Source organism: Engraulis encrasicolus, chromosome 3 (assembly GCF_034702125.1).
Source record: "Engraulis encrasicolus isolate BLACKSEA-1 chromosome 3, IST_EnEncr_1.0, whole genome shotgun sequence".
Lineage (NCBI taxonomy): Eukaryota > Metazoa > Chordata > Actinopteri > Clupeiformes > Engraulidae > Engraulis > Engraulis encrasicolus.
Genome location: NC_085859.1, coordinates 38,766,024 through 38,790,464, shown reverse-complemented (window position 1 = coordinate 38,790,464; position 24,441 = coordinate 38,766,024). Strand labels below are relative to the sequence as shown.

Genomic DNA, 24,441 nt, shown 5'->3' with positions numbered 1-24,441 from the left:
TCTGTAACTGCAGATATGGTAAACATGGACACCATGCTTTCATTTAATTGGGCAATATTGGAAATACTTGCAAAACTTTCACGGCAGAGAAGACATCTCCAGAAAAAAGCCTTGGATTTTATAAAACAAACAATAGGCCTAGTCATTTTATTGAGCTCAAACACACACCTTTCACATACTTCACAGTATAGCTTTTCGTGCGTGCGTGTGTGTGTGTGTGCATGAATGCATGTCACAAAAACAAAAAAGTGACCGAAGAGGACATGAATTTTTTTTTTTTGAAAATTAGACAAAATAGACAAAAATTAGACAAAATTGACAGACACAAGGAAGGTAAAAATGTAATTATTATTTTATCGACTCAAATTATTTATTTATTTAGGAGTTTTAGCTGGTGCCATTCATGAACTGAGATCTGATGCAGCTGCCCCTTGGCTATGCTTTCAGATGCTGACGTTATATTTCTTTAGGGCATGTACTCTTTGCAGTGTGGCCAGATTGAAAACGTTCAACTATTCATACCAAAACCTACGAGGGGATCTTCGTACAGAAAACAAATGGTTGGTTGCAACTAAATGAAAACTCTGAAATTGTTGTACACATTATTGATCATACAGAGGACAAAATTATAGTACAAATACGTACAATAATTAAAGAGTTCAGATGCAAAACCCCCTAAATCCATTTCTGAAGACCTGCACTTCTATATTTTTAGAGAACCCCGTTGTTGGTTTGGTTTACACTCATGTACCTGATAATACATATAAATAGTTATATTACAGAAATAAAATACAAAAATATGCAATTTTGATAGCTTTGTATTAAATAGAAATGAATTAAGATTATTTTCTGAAAAGGCACTTAGGGGGTTTTGCATTTGAACTCTTCAATTGTACATCTGGCGACACGGGCTCTATGTGACACTTCATAGTATAGTGCAATCTCAAAGTTTCTGCCTCCAATTTCATACCATCAGCTTGGAGCTCTCGCTACATGACCCTCTAACACTGCATGTCTTCATCTGCAATACTTCATGCCTACTTTTTCTCTGTAATGCAAATATACTGTGTGTGTGCATGTGTGTGTGTGTGTGTGTGTGCGTGCATGCTCAGCTCAGACCCAGACTGCAACAAGATGAGACTTCAGTTTTTGTTGAAAATGGACAATCAAACTGCAGTGATTTACCTTCACCAAAAAAAACGATGTAAGCTCGCAACTAACTGTGTGTACAGGGTGGTAAGGTAGGTAGGTGTGTAAGGCATATTAGTGTATGGAAGCCCCAATCATCAAACCAAAAGAACCCAAATCCTATAATTCACTCCTAAATCTTGTGAACAACCTTCCAAGAAGAGTTGAGGCTGCAATAGCAGCAGAAGGTGGATCGACATCAAATTGAACCCCATGGGCTAGGAATGGGATGGCACTTATGTTCATGTGTGAGTCAAGCATGGTTAGCAAATACTTAAGGTAATATAAAGATAGCAGGGAAAAGGAAAAAGAAAGTGTGTGTGTGTGTGTGTGTGTGTGTGTGTGTGTGAAAGAGAGAGAGACAGGCGTAAAGACAGACAGACAGACCATTAGAGATGAAGAGTGAGGGGAGGGGGGGGGTTCATCGATGTTGTTATGGGCTGAGGGTGTTGGAGACAGTATGGGACAAGGCCCTGCCATGGCCACGCCCTGGCCCTGGACAAGGCCCTGCCACGGTAGGGCACTGGGCTGCCACGCCGGCATCCCAGGTTCGATTCCGGACAGGGTCATTTGCCAACCCTTCCCTGTCATTCTCTCCCCACTCCTTTCCTGTCTCTCCTCCACTGTCCTGTCAAAAATAAAGGCATAAAGCCCTAAAATATATATTTTTAAAAGATGTATGGGGCGGAGAATTCCAAGCCTAGCGAGAGCTGTAGGGCTGTATGGTCAAAGGGGTTGGAGTAGTGAGTAGTGAGAAGGCTTAGAGATGGAGTGAGGGGGGTAGGAGAGACAATAAAAGAAGGCAAGGAGGAGAAGAGAAGGGTTAGAGAGGGTGATGATGAACTAAAGGAAAAAAAGAGACAGAGGAGCTTAGAGATGGTGTGATGGGTTGAGGGGATGTCAGGCAGGCCAGGGAGGGAGGCTGGGTGGGAGGAGGTGTGAGGAATGTGAGTCTGGGTCTGAGTCCAGGGAGGGGAGGGGAGTCGGGGCTCTCTTTGAGCCGGACAGCAGGTAGCCGGGGCAGCCCTATTGTTTTGATTAATAATGGAGAGGGGCAAGAGGGGCTCAGGCCTGAGGGGACAAAGGGAGCCGAGACGCAGAGATTTAACCCTGTTAAACCCAGCCGCATAGGCATAGCCTAACACCCCCCATCACTGGCTTGGCTAGCCCAGTGTTTCTCAAACAGGGCCGGGCTGGGGGAAATAGTATAGGGCCCGGGCACTTTTGGCTTAAAGGGGGCCCTCATAATTAGCGGCGCAGAACTGATTCTGAGCGGCGCAAAACTGATTCCCTGGTGGGCCCCGCATGTAACATTTCTGAAAATAGGGGCCTACGAGGGAGCAGGGCCCACCGGGACATGCCCGCTATGCCAGATGGCCAGTCCAGCCCTGTTCTCAAAGTGTGGGCCGTAGCGGAGGCCACTGGTGTAGCCTGATTATCATCGACTTTCAAATCTCAAGACTTGGTCTGACTAATAGCATAACAATTGCCGTTTCCCAAACGGCATGGTTGACCCGCCTCCTTATGCCAATGGTTGACTGGAGTCTGACAAAGTGGGAGGAGTTCCCAATTTTTCGGGAGATCAGAAACCATATTTACATTCGTCTTGGCCTGACTAGAAGCAACACCGAAGATGTTGCGTCACTAGGAGGGCATGGCCTGGCTATAACCCCCATCACTGACTAGCCCAGTGTTTCTCAAAGTGTGGGCCGGAGTGAGCCCACTGGTGGACCCTGAAGGTATATCAAGTGGGCCGTGAAATAATGTTCGAAAAATAAAAATAATATTTGTTTGTGTGTTGCTGTTGGCTATTTATTCCAGTTGTATTGTTTCTTCCGTAAGAGGTGGGCCCCGCCCGCACATTTGTGAAAATTGCAAGTGGGGCCCAGGTTGGAGAAGGTTGGGAGCCCCTGGTCTAGCCCCCACACTCACTCACTTTTCACCACCCCTTTTGCAACCCGCCCGCAATCTCTGGCACAGTCTCTCTCTCTCTTCCCCTCACTCTCAGCCTTTGCCATATCACACATTCATCTCACCCTCTCACCCCCATATTTTTCCCAACCCTGTCTTGACAAGCTCTGTATTTGTCTAACATTCTCTCTCCCTCCTTCTCTCCCACCCCCTCTTTAAATCTATCCTACAGATAGGGAGGGGAATGAGGGGTTTTAAATCACCTTTTACTACACCATTTATTGAAATCATCATCATTATCACCATCATAAATAACAATAAGTCCATTGCTGTAACACATGGATAACTGTCCACTGTTTTTTCACTAATTTTATAATAATAAATAATAATAAATAAAAAGACTGTTCCCTCTCGTCAGTCTGTGTTTGCAGAGCATCAGAGGAAGACCTCAATGGTCAAAACATGGTCATGCCATGGAATACAACAGAATCAAAAGGATTTCAGGAGTGCAGACTCCTCACTCTAAAACTTGATTCAGCATTTGTCCTGTACCTTAGGCTGGGGTGTGCAATTTAGCATAAACTTTGCCACAAAATTCTATGCTGTCAGTCTAGATACAGCAGCAGCAAGTATGCCGGTAATCTTTGCAAAATTCAGCAAAAGTTTAAGCATGATTTGTGGTTGATATCTCAGTTCCTGTACAAAAGCATCATCAATCTGATTAGGTGCCTTATCGCCTAACTGAACTTCACATTGTATTGTTGAAATAATTTGCTATTCATGTGACATAGAATCTTGCAAGAAATGGTGTTTGTCTCTGTCTCTCTAAGTATACTTGTGAAAGGCTTGTTTGCAGTTTTGGGATATAAAATAACAACAGAGCATTGCTGGTGTCACTATCTAAAACCAAATAACAAACATGTAAGGTATGAAATTCCTTAAAATATTGACACAACACAGATGGTTGAAGACATGGACACATGGGTTGTTGAAATCAAATGTCTTGGTGTAAACTTTCTGTCCAAAGTGTTGCTGCCCTTCGCCATCTAGTGGCCAATCTAGAACAGTACATCAAAGTCTACTCATCCAGTTAGTGAAGTGTATGGGTCTTTGACAGAAGGCCTGTGTTGAAAGGTTTTTCCACCTTCTGTTAGTACTTCTGCAACATCTTCTTCTATTTACACTCTACTACTTTAAACCTCAAACTCAGCTAAACATCAGCTGCATTGAAAATCAATAAATAGACAAAGACGAGTGGAATCCTCTGCCTCAGTCCTTCTCTTTCAAGTGTGGGAAGCCCATGGTGCTTACTGGATACACTTGACCGTAGCTTTGCTGTTATTAAAGCCTATGAAGCAAAGCAGACAAATGTCATTGGTTATGTAACCCTGTCCTTGATCGGTTCTCAAAAGGAAGGCAGGGTTATACTGTGACATCATGTGACATCTATGAATATGAACACGGTGTCATCTATCATCGCTAACCAAGCTATTAAATAAAATTATTATCTGAAGTAAAAACGGTGATCTTTCTAATCTACTTTGCTACAGGCCCATATCGCATCTTTGTGTTGTGATGGATCATATTCCGAGTTTTGGAATAATTTTATTTAGGGATTTGCTGTGTTATTGCAGCATGAAAGTTTCTTGTGTGTAGTGGCCTTTAAAGTAAATAACAGTAAATCAAGGGTGGAAACAAGTGAAATGGTAATGCATGAAGGCACAATTTATTTTTAGAGTTAATATTTCAGAATCAGACTGCTTGACATTTCTGCATCCTTGCTCATTATTGAATGGCGTATTATGGCTCATACTGGTACCCAGTTTCTTCCATGGTTGTATATAAATGACCTCTTCGCGAAAATCGTGGGGTCATAAAACCCTATGAGGAACATAAACATATTTAGATCACATTGCTGTTCTGTGGATATGCTTATACAGTACTATTTTAACAAACAATTGTTTACATGGCTTTGAATACACAAAGTCAATTCTTCACTGATCAGTAAAGGCAAAAACACTCCCTTCCCCCCCAAAATAGAATAAAATAAATATATAAAGAATACACAATGTTACCTGGTCCAGGCTGGTCCTGTCCTTTACCATGCTGTATCCACCGGCTTGTTCCTGACACAAATGCAGCGCTGGACATGAAATGTTTGGGAGGTCCCTGGAAGTCCACAATATCATACTGGCCTGGGCCGGGGAATGGTGGGTCTTTCAATGGTTTCAGAGGAGGTGCTGAGAGTCCAAGATAGTGTCTCCGTCTGGTACAGAGGAAATTGAAAAGCCAAACTAGGAATTTACTTAATGTTACTGGTTAATATGTTGACAATACCACAGCAGCCAAATTCTACCTGTTACTGCTATAACATTTTTTTAAGTTTAACATGTGCTTGCTCCTCTCAAACAACTTCTGACTCTTGATTGTATACAAATTGTATGCAAAATCATTACACCAGTTTATCTTCTGTTACACATTAGAAGCAGTACATTCGTTGTAACATACAGTATATTGTAGCAAAAGGGAAACATTTCAGTTGTGAAATAATTTGAATAGGTCCCATAGAATCATTTTTGAGAATGTAAACAAAAATAGGCTTGTATAAAAAATGCACCCAACTAACAATTTCCAGGAACGTTCTCAGAATACGAGGCTTTGGTTCTGGCTTGGTTCCGGTGAGCAGTGCTGCACGTGCTGACCCGAATTGAGCAGGTGACCGCGGTCACACAAACATGTACAAACATGTACATAATCTTCTTTGAAATAGAGCAACTTTGTTTGCTGAATAACTGGCGTGATGGTGCCACACAAGATCTGCAAGAATTTTTGGGGGAGAGACTGGACCTTCCCGAGGCCTGTGCATCGGTCGAATCTTCTGTGGTCAGATTCCGGTGCAGCTGCAGCCAGTGCAATCAGTGAGCACATTCAGCAGCACACAGACGGTACTCCCAATCACAGCGCAATGATAACTACCTATACAGTTTTCTTCCAAAACTTTAATGAAATTGCTCCTATATTGCTTGCATAGTTTGTGTTCATCTTCTCTGTCTATGATGGAGCCTTTTTGACACAGGGCACTATACTAAAGACACCCATTGCTGCTGGATGCTGCATAAACGCTGCATTGACCTACAGTAGGTGCCTGGAGCGACATAGACGCAGCATTCAGGCTCATTTGATTTGAGATTTTTTGTTAATAATATGGGCCTGTTAGAGCTGATTGACATATTCTAAAGCAAGAGGAGGTCTTAGCTTTTAAATGCAACTCATTTCATGTTTTTATGTGCTTCGGATGCTGAGATATTTAGGTTTTTATAGACTGAGGGCAGGGCACCCTTTTCCAAAAAGGCCATTCCCATTTAGCAGGCGTTTTTTTTTTTTTTTTGCATGTCCCTTAGGCTAAAATGGATTAACCTAACTGCTAATGAAATTAAAAGATTTCTATTGTCAGCAGACAGACAGTAGCCAGTCAGTTTTAAACCCTTTAAAACAACAGACTGGATTGACAAGCTATCCCAAAATCAGATTCAACTGTACACATGTGATAAACTTACGGCAGAGTTGTTCTTTTCACCATCTCTGGGGTTTCATAGAGGTTGTACGACCCAGGTCCAGGGACCTCAGATGTTGACGTCAGTGGATTCCGGGGGATGTTTGATTTAAAAGAGGAATATGGAACTTTTGCATCCTTCTGTGTTATGGTGTCATTGACATTATAGTGACCTTCAAGACACACACACACACACGCGCGCATGCACGCACGCACGCACACACGCACGCACGCACGCACACACACACACACACACAGGAAGGGCAGTTAAAATGTGTTTAACAATTTGTTCATTTTTGTTTTTCTAGCTTATTTCTAGAATGTATGCTGCTCACTCACTAATGTTATCTTTTTATGAATATTTATCACCACCATCAATTTGTAAGTGACTTGGAAATGTACACTTCATACATGAATCTGTTAGCCTAGCGCAGTCAGACCCGTACAGCAAATTCCCCCGGGAGCAAATTCAATTTGCGGTCGCTAGGGGCGTCTAGATTTCTAGGCTAATGAATCTGTGGATCTTTTCCAGGTCCACCATTTTGAATTACCAGTCAAAGACATCTTGGCTGCAAAACTTAATGTACTTTGGACCAAACCAGCAAATATTATTTATTACTTAGGAAATCTTGGAGCAGTAGTCACACCTGATGACCATAAACAAAAGTGCACGTTTGAAAGACGTTTAAAAAATAAAAAAAAAAGCGTTAAGGCCTCTGCACACTGGTTCTGACAAGTGTATTGGCATTCAGGAGTTGTGCTAAATACAGGTTATACCACTGACAGTCGTTTGGACCTCTGTACTCTGCTCATGACGGCTCTGACTAAAAAGTAGACTACTCCCAGTCCCAGCTAACACGGTCAGAGATGGTATCTAAGGAGCGAACATTTCTGGCATGGTTGGATAATGATGTTAAATGCATGTGACCTACATAAAACAAACGTTAATGTCTAATCTGGCCCATACACAAAGATAAGTTAAACTTAAAGAAGTGGCATGACCTCCGTGTAGCCATGGATCCTGTGCCCCTCTAAAATTCACTGCAGAATATGTGAAATCCAGAGCATGTGTCAAATAGAATCAGGATTAAGTTTGACATTCACTTCCATTCAAATTTTAGGCAAAATCTAAATCAAGGTCCAGAAGCGGAAAGGCATAACTTAAGCACTCTTTTCTATTGATTTTTTAAGGCCATACATCTACAGGAAAACCTGGTACAAGCCCCAATAATTTTTTTCTTTACAAATGGCCATCCTAAAAGGCCCGATTGGGCAGGAAACCCCCCAATCTGGAAACCCTGACTGAATGGTGTAACACAACACTTACAGGGTGAGGGTCCTTTCAATACACTTAAGTTAACCGTATTTCTTGCCGTCTTGGACAGGAAGACAGACTGGGCTGATGTGGTTGCATTTTTTTCAACTCCATTGTAAGACACCTGTAATACAAAAAACAATTCAAAGTATGTTTAAGTGATCAGTAAAAAGCCTAGTGTTGCTATGCTTTATTGCTGTTGAACCCCATACAGCAGGGGTGGGGAACCTACCCTATGTCTCGAGGGCCGTTTACAGCCCTTGAGGCCGTTTTATACGCCCCCCCGATATAATTTTAATGTTATGCAGCTTCACATGAAATTTTAAATATTTCGTAAAGGAATCACAGATATTACATTTTCAATTAAATTATATTCAGGGACCTAGGTGGGATTTATTTTAAAGGCAGCAGCCTTCAATACTAGATTGCATTCTCACAGAAAATGCTGGAAGCGGGCTTGCCTTTTGGGGCAGAGATGAGCAGTTTTATTTTTGATATCTCTATCCCTAAATTAAAAACAAACTACTATTGAGAAAACAAAGCTAAAAGAAATGTTGGAAAAAATCCATCCACCCAGTCAGAAGTTATGGGCCAAACAATTCAGCCATCTTGGATTCAGCCATCTTGAAAGTGTTGTAGCGCCCTGTTTGGGGGATATACTAAATGACATACATGGTATTTTAAATTGGCTGAGGAACACTGCATACGATATCATTTTGAAAATCAACATGGGTCCGAGTGGGATTTGAACTCACAACCTCCATATCTCTAATTCAGCACCTTTGCCATTGATACTAAATGACGTACATAGTATTTTAAGTTGGCTAAGGAACACTGCATATGATAGAATTTTGAAAATCAACATGGGTCCGAGTGGGATTCGAACTCACAACCTCCATATCTCTAATCCAGCACCTTTGCCATTGATACTACATGACATACATGGTATTTTAAATTGGCTAAGGAACACTGCAAATTATATAATTTTGAAAATCAACATGGGTCCAAATGGGATTTGATATCTCTAATCCAGCACCTTTACCATTGAGCCAAGCAGCTCACTGTCATAAACATTCCAGCAAGACAATATCAGATTGCATTGAAGAGCTGAACAATAGACTTCTAGAACTGTAGTGCAGGTGCTCGTTAAGAATAGAATGTTGAGAGAAAGTGACAGTTGAGATGGAACCCTTTATTGGCAGCACCTGTTCTGATTGACTGTATGGCAGTTCGTATGGGGCTCTAAGGCAGAGGGCAGAATCAAAAACAGTTTCTGGGTCTTTAGCTTGCTGTTGTTAAAAAACTAAAAAGGATTGGCACATGTCCTGTTCACAGATTGGAGTCATACACTATAAAAAATAGCTGTTAATTTAGGGCAATTAGCCTTTCGCAAAACCCCTCCCACAAACGGCCGCCAACCAATCCGAGCTCAGCAACGGTAACTAAGGAGTGTAGAACTTGTCGGAGGTCCGTCAAAAACCTGCGATTTTAGGGAGACATAAAACGTGTGTCTATGGCACCGTCATGGTCCGACATCATCTGAAGATTGATTAGGACCCCGTTTTTTCACTTTCCTGAAGCAAAAACCTCAAGCGGACTGATAACAGGGATGGATTAAGCCATGTGGAGGCTATTAGCTCCAGGTGATCATATTTAAAAGTAGCAGGCTAACTGTGCAATCGTCTTGTTTGCTAATATAGCCCCCTTCCCCCTTGCATTTAGCTGGCAATGCATCACTCAGGCTTAAGGATAATATTATATGATATTATAGTATTGGATTCACGGCATTATGATTCAAATTTTATTGGGAAACTACTAGTTGCGTTGTTTAATATGCGCCAAATGCACAGCCCACGGAGCAGCCCCCACCCTCTCTCCTTCCCGGTTTGTGTCTGTGTGCGTCGAGTGTGACAGAAAAAAAAGTAACACTGAAATGAGGCTGTGCTTGTTCCAACCTTGTTATGAAGATATTAACTGTCAACTAAAACCATTAAAGTGAACAGAAGAGAGACGCCCAGTGTTACTGCCCAAGAGCTGCGCAGTGTGCCCAAAGCCCGTCAAAGGTCTTGGCGGACGGCTGCAATCTCCCAGTTTACACCAAGCACTATCAAAATGTCCTGGTTACAGACATTACATCGCTATCATCAAGTTGTTGTATTTCACAGTTGAATATGGCTTCTAGTAATCAGCGTGTGTAGGCCTATGCAAGAAGTGTAGGCTACACACATTTCCTATGAAACGCAGCCAAAACGTGTGCCTGGTTCTAAGTTTTTGACGGACGTAGCAACAATAACTAGGGGGCGTGGCTTTTGCGAAAGGTGAATTCTGCAACTGCATTCTACTGTTTTTCGAAAAAACAGACAACTACTGTGAAAGTGTTGTACCGATACCGATACCAGTATCGGTGGATCGGTACTAAAATGGTGGTATCGGTATCGGCGAGTACCAGCAAATAGGGCACCGATACCATGTACAGGTGCTTGTATGACTCTTAAACAGCCTTGGAATTAGTTATTTCATAGAGGTATTTAAAACGTATAAAATGTTTTGCTGGATTCACTTTGTATTAGTCTTTTTCCTGTTTCACAAAGGTAGGCAGCAGCCTGAAAGACATGCAATGATTTTACATCCAAGTAGTATGCACTACAGCCCTTCATATATATACATTTAAAGTGGAAATGGAGCACTGACAACTATTATCATTTTTTGCCGGCTTATTTATTTTCATAAACGAATGGATGTTCGTTGGACTGCATTTTTAAGTAGTTTTGCTGAAAAATGACATGTTATTACCGAGTTTCGCCACAAGGGCGCAGCCATGTTCGACGCCTACGTAACGCGAATGGTAGAAGTTGGTGGCTAATGTAGCCTTCCATTCACTTAACGTTAGCGTGTGCTAACTACAGCACTAACTGACTCTAATCGTGGCAGTAAAATTGAAGAAGGACGAGGGGTTCATTTTACATTGTCCCTGGATCTTCTATGGTACTTCTATGGTACTACTATCAGATGAAAGAGAAATGGCAAGTGTCATTATCACTTTGTGTCAAAAAGCCTTTGCTACGAGCATGGTGGGATAGCTGCAGCTATCCACTCATTGCATCCACCATAGGACAGTAGTCAAGACTGTGGGACTGCTCGCTCTCATAGGTTTGTAGTGAGAGACCATCACCAATAACGTCTTTTTCCTGCATTGTTGGACGCTAATCTGAAAGCCCATGTCGTGAAGTTGGCTATGTGCTCCAATTCAATCATAATTGAAAATAACTTGCCAAAATTGGCCGAAGTTTGGAAAGCTTAGGGACGCAGCCTGTGTGTGGCTGCCTCCCCTCTCTCCTCTCGCTCACGGAGTTGGAGGAGCTTTGGGGAGTTGATGTCACGGGAAATGACTACACACATTAAACTATGATGGCCTAAATTAAGTTATGGCATGCTTATTAAAGTAGCTGCATCTATTGTATTAAACTATTTTGTTATTGAAGCCGCGAATGCATCCTCAAACTGGCTGGAATAGCGTTGTTGCCTTGGATTTGACTGGATAACACCGATAAACGTGGGCACGGAGATGAGAAGTAAAATTAATTCAGGTGCTTGGAAAATGTTGGCGAAATCATCGGAAGATGAAGGTAGGGAACTGCAACATTGCATGATTATGAATTGTGATCATGTTGGCTCATGCCAAATTTGTGAGCGACTTGTCACCTTAGCAAAAAAGCTGCTTGTTTACCTGTGGTTCATGTGATGGGATGTCTTGTCTGCCTTCATGCCTCATATTTGTTCTGTCCCACCCAAACACGTAGTCTTGCTTCATTTGGGTTAAGCAAATAAGCTCATAATCAGCCACGCAAGGCCCAAATGTTTAATTCACTACTATCATATAACAGCATCAGAATAGTACTACTGTACTACCATTCGCGTGACGACACCCGCTGTTGGCTGGAAACGTTAACAGAAACGTTACATGTCTGTGCTTTATTTTTTTTTAATTAAAGGCTTAAATTTCAGGCTTCAAAATATATATATATTTGCTGGCTTATCTTACTGGTGTTATAGACACCCATATTAGGTCACTGCTTCATTTCCTCTTTAAAATAGGTGTCATGATCTCACTCCCCTGCCATTATAGAGTTGCAATTGCCTATTGAATTTACTCTGGTTCTCTCTCTCTCTCTCTCTCTCTCTCTCTCTCTCTCTCTCTCTCTCTGCCTGTCTGGTTCTGTCTTGTGCTCTCTCTGTCTCATGCTTTCTCTCTCTCTCTCTCCCTGCGTGTCTGGTTCTCTCTCTCTCTCTCTCTCTCTCTCTCTTTCTCTCTCTCTCTCTCTCTCTCTCTCTCTCTCTTTGACTCCGCCCCCAGTCCTGATGACTCCGGCCCTGATCCAGTTGGCGCCCCCCCCGATCCAGCTGGCGCCGCCCATGTTCCTGTTGGCGCCGCCCCCGGTCCTGATTACTCCGCCCCCTATCCAGTTGGCGCCGCCCATGTTCCCGATGACTCCGCCCCCGGTCACTGTGACCCCGCCCCCTTTCATGTGGGTGCCGCCCATGTTCCGGTTGGCGCCGCCCCTGGTCCCGATGACTCCGCCCCCACTCCCGATTGCTCCGCCCCCGATCCAGTTGGCGCTGGCCCCGATCCAGTTGTCGCCGCCCATGTTCCCGATGACTCCGCCCCCGGTCCCGATGACTCCGCCCCCGGTCCCAATGGCTCCGCCCCCTGTCCTGTCGGCGCCGCCTTTGTTCCAGTTGGCTCCGCCCCCGGTCCCAATGGCTCCGCCCCCTGTCCTGTCGGCGCCGCCCTCGATCTCGTTGGCTCCACCCCCGATCCAGTTGGCCCCGTCCCTGGCCCTGTTGGTGCTGCCCCTGATCCCGTTGCAGTTGCCCCTGATCCCGTTGCAGTGGCCCCCGATCCAGATCCTGCTCCCACCTTCCAGTCTTCGTCTTTGTTCCAGTCTATCCTACCTCCTATGTCCCAACCTGCTCCGCCCCCTGTGTCCCAGCCTTCTCCCATTACTCACCAATGCCATAAGCCCCTCTTTATTCCTGTGCCCGTCACGATCCCCCTGACTCTGCCTGTCACTATCCCTGTGCCTGTCCCGGTCCGTGTCCTGGTGCCGACTCCGGTGTCTGTCCCAGTCCCAGTCCATGTTGATGTCCATTCGACCCTTTTCCCTGCACCAGTTTTTGTGAACATTTCTGTGACTGTACCTGTCCCCACCGTCATCTCTGTCCTCGTTCCTGTCACCGTCAACATCACTGTGCCTGTGAAGGTTCCTGTTTATGTTCCTGTCAATGTTCCCCAGTCCTGTGTTTTGCCTAATTCTGCATCTGCCCATCCCTCGACCTGTGCCACTGCCTCTGTCTCAACCTGCCCCTCTGTCTCTACCTGTCTCACTGCCTCTGTCTCGACCTGTCCCACTGCCTCTGTCTCAACCTGCCCCTCTGTCTCGACCTGTCCCTCTGCCTCTGTCTCGACCTGTTCCTCTGCCTCTGTCTCGACCTGCCTCTCTGTCTCGACCTGTCCCTCTGTCTTGACCTCTACCTCTGTCTCGACCTGTCCCTCTACCTTTGTCTCGACCTGTCGCACCTCTGTCTCGACCCCTCCGTCTTCCTGTGTCTTGACCAGTCCGTCTGCCTCTGTCTTTGCCCGTCCTTCAGCCTCTGCCTTGCCTTGTCCCTCCACTGGCTCCCCCCTCCACCCGCCCGGTTTGGTGGTACCTTCCTTGGGACTTCTGGAGCCGTCCCTTGAGGGGGGGGTTCTGTCATGATCTCACTCCCCTGCCATTATAGAGTTGCAATTGCCTATTGAATTTACTCTGGTTCTCTCTCTCTCTCTCTCTCTCTCTCTCTGCCTGTCTGGTTCTGTCTCATGCTTTCTCTCTCTCTCTCTCCCTGCATGTCTGGTTCTCTCTCTCTCTCTTTCTCTTTCTCTCTCTCTCTCTGCCTATCTGGTTCTGCCTCGTGCTCTCTCTGTCTTGTGCTCTCTCTCTCTCTCTGCCTGTAGGGTTCTGACTCCCTTCCTGTCTCTCTCTCTCTCTCTCTCTCTCTCTCTCTCTCTCTCTGTCTCTCAATCTCATTCTGTCTGGTTCTGTCTCCCTGCCTGTCTGATTCTGTCAGCCTGTCTGTCTGTCTCTCTCTCCCTGTCTTTCTCTCTATTCTTATCTCTGCCCCGCTAGTGTCATGTGCTTTTGGTTTGTTTTGATTTCCTCATGTGCTCCTGTGTTTACCTGCCACGCCCCTCGTTTGTCTCCTGCCCCTTGTGGTCTAGTTTTTGATTCTCATTTGGCCCGTTTAGTTTTCCTTATTGTTTTCACCTGTGTTCTGTTCTGACTATTGGTCTTGTCCCTTGCCTCCTGTTCCCTAGTCATTGTCTCCACCTGTGTCATTATCTGTTCTTGTTATCATTGTCCTTGATTGCCTGTGCCTCGTTTGTATCCCCGTTTCTGTCTCGTCAACCACCTGGTTCCTGTTGTGTTCTACCTATCGTGTCCCTGCTCTGTGATTGCCCCTGTGTATTTAAGTCCTGTGCTCCCGTTGTCCCGTGCTGCGTCATTTGTCTTCTGTTGTCCAGAATGGCTATCGTTTGTATTCCCGAATCCTTGTCGTAAGTGTTCCTGTCGTCTTCTGTGGTTACTTGTAGTTCTCGTTTTCCCCCTCGTGGGTGTTTTGTTTGTTAGCCTGCTTTTGTCTTTAATTAGTGTTTTATTAGTGTGTAATTTTTGGTTTAAATAAATACTAGTCTCATGCAACCTCTGTCTCCTGTGCTGCATTTGGGCTCACCAATCTGAAACCGTGACAATAGGGTGGTATCGGTATCTGTATGGAATCGGTATCGGCCGATACTGCACAGCCAGGTATCGGGTCTCGGTATCGGGGCCAAAAAATGGTATCGGTGCAACACTGGAAATATTACTTTGAGTCACGTATTGAACATAAACAGTAAGTACTGCACAATAGCAGCATTGGCCGTTGTGGAAGCAACCAAGATATTTTGGGCAACATCATTGAAACCCGTTCATCCTCAACTTGTCCGTGATCGCCATCAAGTTGCAATAGCCTACCACCTGAAGAACTTAAGTCATTCTCACTGGTTAAAGATTCTCTGATGCTATCAAGCATTAAACAATTTCTAACTTGTGTACAATAATGTTTTATGACCGAAAAAGCCTCCCACACTCTGATCTGTAGAGTGGCGGAACCTTGGTTCATGAGCATTCTACCATTGTTTTCAATGGGTACCCAAACTTGTACAAAATCTCTATCTCGAAAGGCCTAGGAGGTGAAGCTGTTTCTATTTTTACTGACCTGCACAAGAGAAGCAAGCATAAACTGTACTTAGAGATTACTAGAATCAGGCCTTGCTCTGTAAGTCCACTTAATAAGCCTAAAGTGCAGTGGGAAATCCTGTTTGCGTTCATAGAATGGCCCTCGGAGGACTTTTACGGCCCTTGGTGGAATTTGATGTGGCCCCTTGGATGAAAAAGGTTCCCCAGCCCTACCATACTGTGACATAAAAGCTGCAGGTCAAGGACTTCTTCCTCACATTGTATTGGTTTGGAGCGGGATTTCTGTTAGGCGGACAGTCAGATTGGACTGCAATAGGCAGACGAAAGTTTCCAGTGGTCCCCTTCAAATATGTCTGTTTCTGCAACAAGCTGGATGGCAGATTATATGCATTGGGTCCTGGGTTGCCTCTTTGTAAACTCCACGCTGCTCTGCGAGCCTAGCAAATAGACAAAGTAAAAGTGTACTTTATTGTCAAATACGTTTACTAGATTAGACTAGACTAAAGATAAGACTAGATTTCAATGCGCAGATAATTGTAAAACTAAACAGTGTCCTAAAAATGAAGTATAAATATACACCTTCACACACACACACAAAGGGTCAGTGACAAATCAGCGTTTCAATTCAATCCAAGTGTTTGGGGTACAATACTTAGTAGCAGCAGGTTTTCAAGGAAAGGTAATAAGAGGTAAAAGTGACACAAGTGACACAAATGCTTGTATTGCTGTGCAGCGCACATGTGCACTTCGCCATTTCAATCCTTATTTCTAACCAGAATGCATCATAACTTCGAGAGACGTCAATGCACTGTCACAAACACTGCCTATGTCTCTTTGTCTGCCTGCCCACTCAAGTTGCTCTCATGGGGGATCAGGGCCCTGTGTCTGCGTCCACAAACACCCCCAAAATACCACTTGTGTGCTGTGTCCATTTCTGATTAGCCCAAGGTTGTACTGCATATTTCTCTCCTTGGGTTTTCTAACCTGAGATGCAAATCCTCCTGTGCCCCTCTTGGAAAACGATGGACTCCTGATCTCTGCAGGGGTATGTGCTAAATAAGTGCCAGGTCCAGGATTCTCATTCTAAAGGATACATGATAAAGCAAAATGTACTGTAGGTGGTTACACTTTACGTGACATGTCACTGCATAACACATTCATAGCAGCTGTTATACACTTTGCATGAAGGATGCATGACTGTCTCGTAAGACATTCTTACCAAACCTTTCATAGACATGGAAGACAAAAGGACAGCAACTTGTCAAAATCAGTAGCGTAATCATTGAGGGTTCAGAACAAAATCCGAAATGCTGCTTCGTTTAACTTTTATTTTTACAAGTTTCTGACTGTCCTTCTGTCCCCTAGGGTTCATGGAAGCTTTGGTATGAATGGGTCATGAGAGAATCCTGAATGCTTCGTGCAGACTTTATAACAGCTGCTATGAATGTGTTATGCAGGAACATGTCAAGTTAAGAAGGTTTACAAATAACCCAGTAGGTTTACAAGTCATTATACAAGCATTCTTACTGGTCTTCTACAGGCCATGGGTTCGCCGGCATCCCAAAAGGATGAATACTGCCAGAAACATGTGGAATCCACCTTATTATCATGCCCCGCCCATTTCAACGTTGTCCTGCTACATAGTGGCCACTCGCCCTCAGGATACCAAAACATTTTGGACAATTTCATACTCCCAACAGAAAATGATCTTCTTAACTACTGTATAATCTGGTACAGGTCATCTTTTTACTTTCTAAATTAGACTCATGAGTTTTGCACATGGTCCCAGTCAAAATAAACCCAATAAACTAAACTAAATGTAATCAATTAGGCTACTCCTCAACACTATAGGCCTACTGTCTCAAATAGCCTATAGTCTACAATAAAATCACAAGACATCAACTATTCAACTTACCATGATGTCTTCGAAAAGAAATCTTTTAGCCTTGGAATTAAAGCCTTTCTTTTCTTCATTTTTGATGACAACAGTTTGATACTTCACTGGAATAGATGAGTTACAGCCAAGTGGCTTGTAACCTGGAACTAGAGGAAGGACACATCATGCAAGAAACAACAGCAACAACATTACATGACACTTTGCTGACGCTTTCATACAAACCCCAACTCCGGTGAAGTTGGGACATTTGGTAAACATGGAATAAATTCAAAATGCTATTCTAATTTGATAAATCCAACACGTCTCAAATAAGTTGGGACAGGGATCAGTGAAATTTAGTAAACATCCAAAGAAGATAAAACAACAAAGAAGAACATTTCAAAATGAACTGCACTGACGGACAATATAGGTGTCCAGGTATAAGATAATCACAGAGAGGCTGAGTCACTCAGAATTAAAGATGCAAAGGGAATAGTTACCATAGTTATTACATACATTTTTGAATTCCCTTTGATTTACCACGATTGAGTGTATATAAGACATATTTTTTGTTACTAAAATCATTGTATAGGTTCATGACATCATGAAATATATATTGGCTGTAGTCTCACTCTAATTCCTGGAGTGCTAGAGCTATTGAAAATTGACCATATTAAGAATGCGTGCAAATGATACAGGGGTGTAACATTCTCCTAAGCACCTGAGCTCACTTGAAATAAACCCAGAAGACATGGGAAACTGTCCTTTGCTTACAGAAGTCAGCAGAAGTTGTAGAAGTCCATTCTTTTTGACAATAATAGAGCATTGCACATCCTGTGCTACAGTGAAAATGGACCATCCAATTTGTGTTCGTGCTAACTTCAAAAGTCAACCTCCATGATGGCATGCGGGTGCAGTAGTGCATTGGTTAAAATGTTCTCACTCATCTGTAGAGTTAAATACAGTGCTGCATGGTATAAATGGGTTTTAAACAGCATGAAAAGCCACTCATGCATTATATTTTGAAGGGAGATCTTCGATTACTGCCACATAGTAAGGTCAAATTGCATTCTCTACTATGTTTTAACAGTTTGGCTCCATCATATGGACCAGCAGGTGATAAAATGGTGGGCTTTTGGTCAAGACCTGTCACACTGTAAGCACTAGAGAAAGGAAAACATTGCAAAACATGACAAGGAATACACCCACCATTTAAGCTGGTGAAATCATGTCCAAGATAGGAATTAACACTATTTTTTATATAAAATCATCTCATCGGTTAATGTATTTAACTGTTAAGTGTTGTCTTTTGTTTTGTTTTTAGTCTTCCTCGACATTTGCTGCCATTTATTTTCCCCGTCCCAACTCTTTTGAGACGTGTTGGATTTATTAAATTAGAAATGAGTACATATTTAACACTTAATATGTTGTCTTTTCACTATTCTCCATCTAATGAATAGATTGAATGTTTTGAAAATGATAGCATTTTGAATTTATTCACTGTTTACCAAACGTCCCAACTTCACCGGAGTTGGGGTTTGTACAAAACGATGTGCTATTACTGTTTTGCAGGGTGATCTATTGTGGTTAGGGTCCCTGGAGTTAGGTGCCTTGCTCGAGGACACTTCAGCCACAAATGTTGTAAGGCAGTGGTTTTCAACCTTGGGGTCGGGACCCCATATGGGGTCGTCTGAAATTCAAACGGGGTCGCCTGAAATGTCCTGGTAGCCTATGTAAAAAGAATACTGACAAATGCACTAATTAATACTATAGCATTAATTCATATTCTGATTGAAAGCCACATAGGCCTACATTCTTATTTTTTCCCCCGAAATATTAATAACCTACAAGTTGTGAAGTTGTGAAGTTATAATGAAACAACTCGAAGCTGATTTCCATTGACTTCTTTATCTATGACTTCAAACTGAGTGACATGTATACAGGTTCTCTTGTTACTGCGCATACACAACACTGATATGATACACAGGTGATGTGACTTATATACTGGGTGTAACACATTAATGTATGACTGCGCATAATAAAATAGATCCTTACATCACATCACCCTTCCTTTTGAGATAACATCATAACAGTCTAAACAAATACTTAAATGTTTACTCAGGTTATCCAAGCTGTAGCATTTCCTATTAACACTATAACTCAGTAAGTGTATTCAAACAATAGCCTCTTGATAAATTTAAACTATGAGGCTTCTTACTTAAACCCATTAACTGAAAACTCATTCTTTAATAAAAATCAGTCCTTTCCGTAGTCTTGTCTTGAATTCAGGACCTGTAAAGAAAGTATGTTAATTTCAGCCTGGACATCCTGTAAAACAAAATGTTATTAGTACTGCACAAAGTCTTTGTATCTTTCTGGAGGCTTCACTGCACGGCCACGATGAGTCTTCTCAGGAGTCGGTGCGGCCTCCGCTGCTGGTGGCTGGGGATCTGGACTCTGGTGCAGTTGAGTGTCGGCCTGTGCATCCAGCACAGGTGTCGGTTGCTCAGGAACAGCAGGTGCGTCTTGCTCCGGCGCTCCTGGGCCGTCATCCTGGTCGACTTTGGGCATGAGATGATGACGGTTGCGGCGCAGCACTCCTGTCTCTGTTTGTATGAGATAGGATCTTGGAGTCTCACACATTTTGAGCACTTTGCCACATTTTCGCCATCCTTGCTCGCTGTCAAGCTTCAGGGCAACTGTGGTTCCAGGACTAAGCTCAGGTAAGTCTTTGACATTGTGTCTTTTGTTGAAGTTGCGCCTGTAGCTTGCTTTGGCTTTGGCGTCTGCCTGTTTCACCTTGTGCAGGTCGGGCCAGGCAGGCTGTAGGTTTGATTCCAGTGTGGGGATCGGTGTCCTGATCTGCCTCCCCATGATGAGCTGCGCTGGGCTCGCGCCTGTGGCCTGGAGAGGAGTAGATCGGTAGCTCAGCAGAGCTGCAAAAGGGTCAGACTGTTTCAGGATTTTCTTTGCTGTCTGTACAGCCCTTTCTGCTTCACCATTAGCCTGAGGGTAATGGGGACTGGTTGTAATGTGTTGAAAGTCATAGTCCTTTGCAAACTGCTGAAATGCTCGGCCACTAAATTGCGGGCCGTTGTCTGTAATTAAGACGGAAGGACAGCCCCATCTTGCGAATATGCACTTTAGTCTGGCACGGGTTGTCTCACCAGATAGGTTAGGAAGATGTGCAATCTCTATATATCTTGAGAAGTAATCTATAGCAACTAGATAGTATTGCTTGTTCAACTCACATATGTCCGCTCCCACTCTTTCCCACGGACGGGCAGGCAGCGGGGTGGTCAGCAGCGGTTCTTTCCTCTGTGTAGGTCGTGACTCTCGACAGTCATTGCAGCTGCTGACTATCTGCTGAATGTCTTGTCCTATGGCGGGCCACCAGACGCTCATCTGCGCCCTCTCACGGCACTTCACGATGCCCTGATGTCCGCTGTGAATCTTTTGTAAAATGTCAGTGCGCATGCTTTGGGGTATGACAATTCTGTCACCGTAGAGCACTAGCCCTTTGGAGATGGACAGGTGGTGTCTCTCACTGAAGTACGGTTTCACTGCATGAGGGACATTAGCAGCGTACTTGGGCCAGCCGACCCTGATGTAGTGTCTCACCTTTTCCATATCCGCATCTTTCTTTGTCTCTGCCCTAACAATGTCCAATTTGGTGGGCGAGATGGGCCATGCGCTGCTGACTGCTTCCTCATACGCCTCCACCTCCTCGATCAGCTCACTGACCTCCGCAGTGATGACAGGTTGGGGGCTTCTTGAAAGTGCGTCGGCTACAATTAGCTCTTTGCCAGGCACATACACTGCAACTGGATTGTAACGCATCATTCTCATTAGCAATCTCTGACACCTGAGTGGGACTGCGTCAAGGTCCTTGGCATTTATTAACGGGACGAGTGGTTTATGGTCAGTTTGGAGGGTGAAGCTTTCTAGGCCATACAGGAATCTGGAGAACTTTTCGCACGCCCATACGGAGGCTAAGCACTCCTTCTCAATTTGTGCGTATCTTTTCTCGGCATCTGTAAGCACTCTTGAGCAGTAGGCTATTGGCTTCAGTACACCCTGGTGCTCCTGTAGGATAACACCGCCCAGTCCATAACTACTGGCGTCAGCACTAACAATTGTTTTCTTAGTGACATCATAGAATGCCAAAACAGGTGATTCTGTGATTAGGACTTTTACCTTGTGGAATGCTTCATCTTGAGCCGGGCCCCAGGTCCATGCTGTGTCTTTTCTCAGGAGCTCGTTGAGTGGCCTTGTGACCTCAGACAGGTGTGGAACGTACGTGCCCAAGTAATGGACCATGCCTAGCATTCGCCTCAGGTCAGAAACATCCTCAGGTGGCTGTAGCTGGGTTATGGCGTCGATCTTGGCATTGTCAGGACGTATGCCATTGCTGTCGATCACGTGCCCTAAGTAGCAGAGCTGGCTCTGTCTCAGCAGACACTTTTCATTGTTCAATTTCAGTCCTGCATTCTCAATAGTGCGTAGCGCACTCTGAAGTCTTTGTTCATGTTGCTCTGCTGTGTTTCCGTACACTAAAATGTCATCCATGAAAACTGCTACTCCCTCTTGGTCTTTTAGGAGTTCTGCCATTTCTCTCTGGAAAATCTCTGGCGCACTTGTAATTCCGAAAGGCAAGCGTCGGAAGTAGTACCTGCCAAATGGTGTTAAGAACGTAGTCAGCTTTGCACTGTCCTCATGTAAAGGCAACTGCCAGAAGCCACTGGCTGCGTCGAGGAGTGAAAAGACTTTGGCTTCTGCTAGCCTTGGTAGGATTTCGTCAATGGTGGGGAGCATGTATTTCTCTCTCTTTACGGCTTTATTGAGCTGTTTGAGATCTACACAAATCCGAATTTGTCCATTTTTCTTGGGGACCGCCACCATCGGCGCACACCATTCAGTTGGCTCTTTTATCTCCTCTATTACACCAGCTGCCATCATTCTTTCTAACTCCAGCTTGACTCTGGAAAGCATTGGCACAGAAATCCTTCTGGCCGTTGTGACACTGTATGGGACAGCATTGTCTTTCAAGCAAATCCGAATTGGCTTAATTTTTAGCAGACCTATGTCTGTTGGGACTGCTGAGCTGAGCTCGTCCAGCCTTTTGACTAAGCCCATCGCGACTGATGCTCCACGTCCTAGGAGGTTGTTCACAGAAGATCCACTCACTACGAACAGCTTTATCTTAAATGGCTTGTTCTTCACAGTAGTTGTGACAGTAAACTGCCCTTTGCACTGTAGTTTCCCTCCTGGGCTCTCTAACTTGGCTGTCACTTTTGTCAATTTAGGTTTGCATTTCAGGCTTAATAATGTCTTTTCAGAAATTACACTGATATCAGCCCCAGTATCAATTTTGAAATCAACAGCAGTGTCAAGTATTGGGAGAGTAATAGTCCATGCACTGTTTTCCTGCACATCCCTGGTCTCACCTAGGAAATGTGTGGCAACGGCGCCATCTTGTGGTACACAAACATCATTGACCTCTCGGGTGCGGCACACTATTGCAAAATGTCCGTTTTTATTGCACCGTCTGCATGTTGCATTTTTAGCTGGGCAATCATTCCTCCCATGGCTTCTGCCACATCGTTTGCATTTCCACTCACCAGTGCTTTCTTTCTGTTGCTTGTTGGCTTGTCCGTGTCCGCTTTTGGGTTTCCACTTTCCCTTCTGCTGCTGCTGTTGTCGCTGTCGTGCCACCTCGTTCACATGAGCACTGTTGCTAGCTGTTTGTTCACTGATGTGTTCTTTCACTTGTTCCGATTGTCGCACTAGTTCCACTGCTGTGGCCAACGTTAGCTTCGGCATTAATTGCATCTTTTCAGACAGTTCTTTATCGATAATTCCGACCACAAGCCTGTCGCGGATGTTCTCATCCTTCACATTTGCGAACGCACACGTCTGGGCTAGTTCATGAAGGCTGCGAATGTACTCTTCAGCGGATTCGCCTGGCTTCTGAACACGCAGGTGGAATCGTGCGCGCTCGTGTATCACGTTAACTTGAGGCACAAAATAGTTGTCAAACTTTCCTAACACACTATCATAGTAAGCCTCTTCTTCTCCTTCTTCGAAAACGAATGTACTAAAGATCTGTTCCGCCTCTTTTCCGAGTGCATAAATCAAAGTAGATACTTGTACCTCGTCTTCCTCTTTGTTTAATTTCACCGCAGTCCTGTAGCGGGAAAAACGTTGCTTCCATTCCGGCCAACGCTCAGGATGGTTGAATTCAAAGCTTTCTGGAGGATGGAATTTCGCCATTCCTTAGCTTCTGACACCATGTGAAGTTGTGAAGTTATAATGAAACAACTCGAAGCTGATTTCCATTGACTTCTTTATCTATGACTTCAAACTGAGTGACATGTATACAGGTTCTCTTGTTACTGCGCATACACAACACTGATATGATACACAGGTGATGTGACTTATATACTGGGTGTAACACATTAATGTATGACTGCGCATAATAAAATAGATCCTTACATCACACAAGTTAGCAAAGTATTTTTCCAGGTGCATAAAAATAAGTGTAGGCATGTGATCCCTAGAAATTTGGGATGTCAAAATGGGGTCCCCTCGGGTCAAAAAAGGTTGGGAACCACTGGTGTAGGAAGAGGTCAGGTGGAATTCAAACCTTCTACAACCCCAGAGTGAAAGACCAACTTTACACCGGGCCAGACTGCCCACAACATCAACATCAACATCAACATCATCACCAACAACAGCAACAACAACATCAAGTGTAAGTTACTAGCATTTCAGCATGGAGTTGTGCTAACACAGATTACACCACTACCACTTACAGTCGTTGGGACCTCTACGTACTCTGTTCATGGCGACAAAAAAAGTAGAGACGACTCCCAGCTAACAGAGATGGTATCTAGGAGCGACCATTTCTGGCACGGTTGGATAATGATGTTGAACGCATGTGACACACACAAAAGAAACGTTAATGTCTAATCTGACCCATACATGAACATAAGTTAAATTTAAAGAAGTGGCATGACCTCCGTGTAGCCATGGACGCTTGTCCTTATGTGCAGCCCACTAGATAAATAGCTTTATGCAGGCAGCAGGGCCAGTGCAGTGGACATTTGTTACCATGGTAGTACACACACACAAGCGCGCACTCACACATACTCGACTAGAACTACTTTGACGCTTCGCACGACATTCGTTCCTAGCTTGGGCTCGGCCATCCTCGGGTGAGCGTCGGAATTCGTGAAAACCAGGCAAGGATCGATGTGGCAGTGTCCGGTTGCTGTCGCTGGGAGGACACACAGCGCTTGATACCGACACATAAAGGTAG

The 24,441-nt window shown here is 44.1% G+C and overlaps 2 protein-coding genes across 3 annotated transcripts; both read right to left on the bottom strand.

Annotated features, from left to right (window-relative positions):
- Positions 1-4,798: 4,798 nt before the first annotated feature.
- stpg1 (sperm-tail PG-rich repeat containing 1) lies at positions 4,799-24,218 on the bottom strand. 2 transcript variants are annotated; one of them, XM_063195374.1, is made up of 8 exons: positions 23,936-24,218; positions 17,160-17,287; positions 16,229-16,327; positions 15,502-15,681; positions 7,980-8,091; positions 6,657-6,825; positions 5,175-5,365; positions 4,799-4,980 (listed from the first exon to the last, which is right to left on the bottom strand). In XM_063195374.1, exons 1-8 carry the CDS (start codon positions 23,964-23,966, stop codon positions 4,907-4,909), a joined length of 984 nt encoding a protein of 327 aa, XP_063051444.1. In that variant the 5' UTR covers positions 23,967-24,218; the 3' UTR covers positions 4,799-4,906. The 2 variants fall into 2 exon arrangements, with proteins under 2 accessions (XP_063051444.1, XP_063051445.1); XM_063195375.1 differs by having other exon boundaries at positions 23,958-24,215.
- On the bottom strand, positions 19,010-20,589 carry LOC134445400 (uncharacterized). The gene is made up of 2 exons (XM_063194487.1): positions 20,372-20,589; positions 19,010-20,056 (listed from the first exon to the last, which is right to left on the bottom strand). The coding sequence occupies exons 1-2, from the start codon at positions 20,523-20,525 to the stop codon at positions 19,467-19,469; spliced, it is 744 nt and encodes a 247-aa protein (XP_063050557.1). The 5' UTR covers positions 20,526-20,589; the 3' UTR covers positions 19,010-19,466.
- Positions 24,219-24,441: the final 223 nt, after the last annotated feature.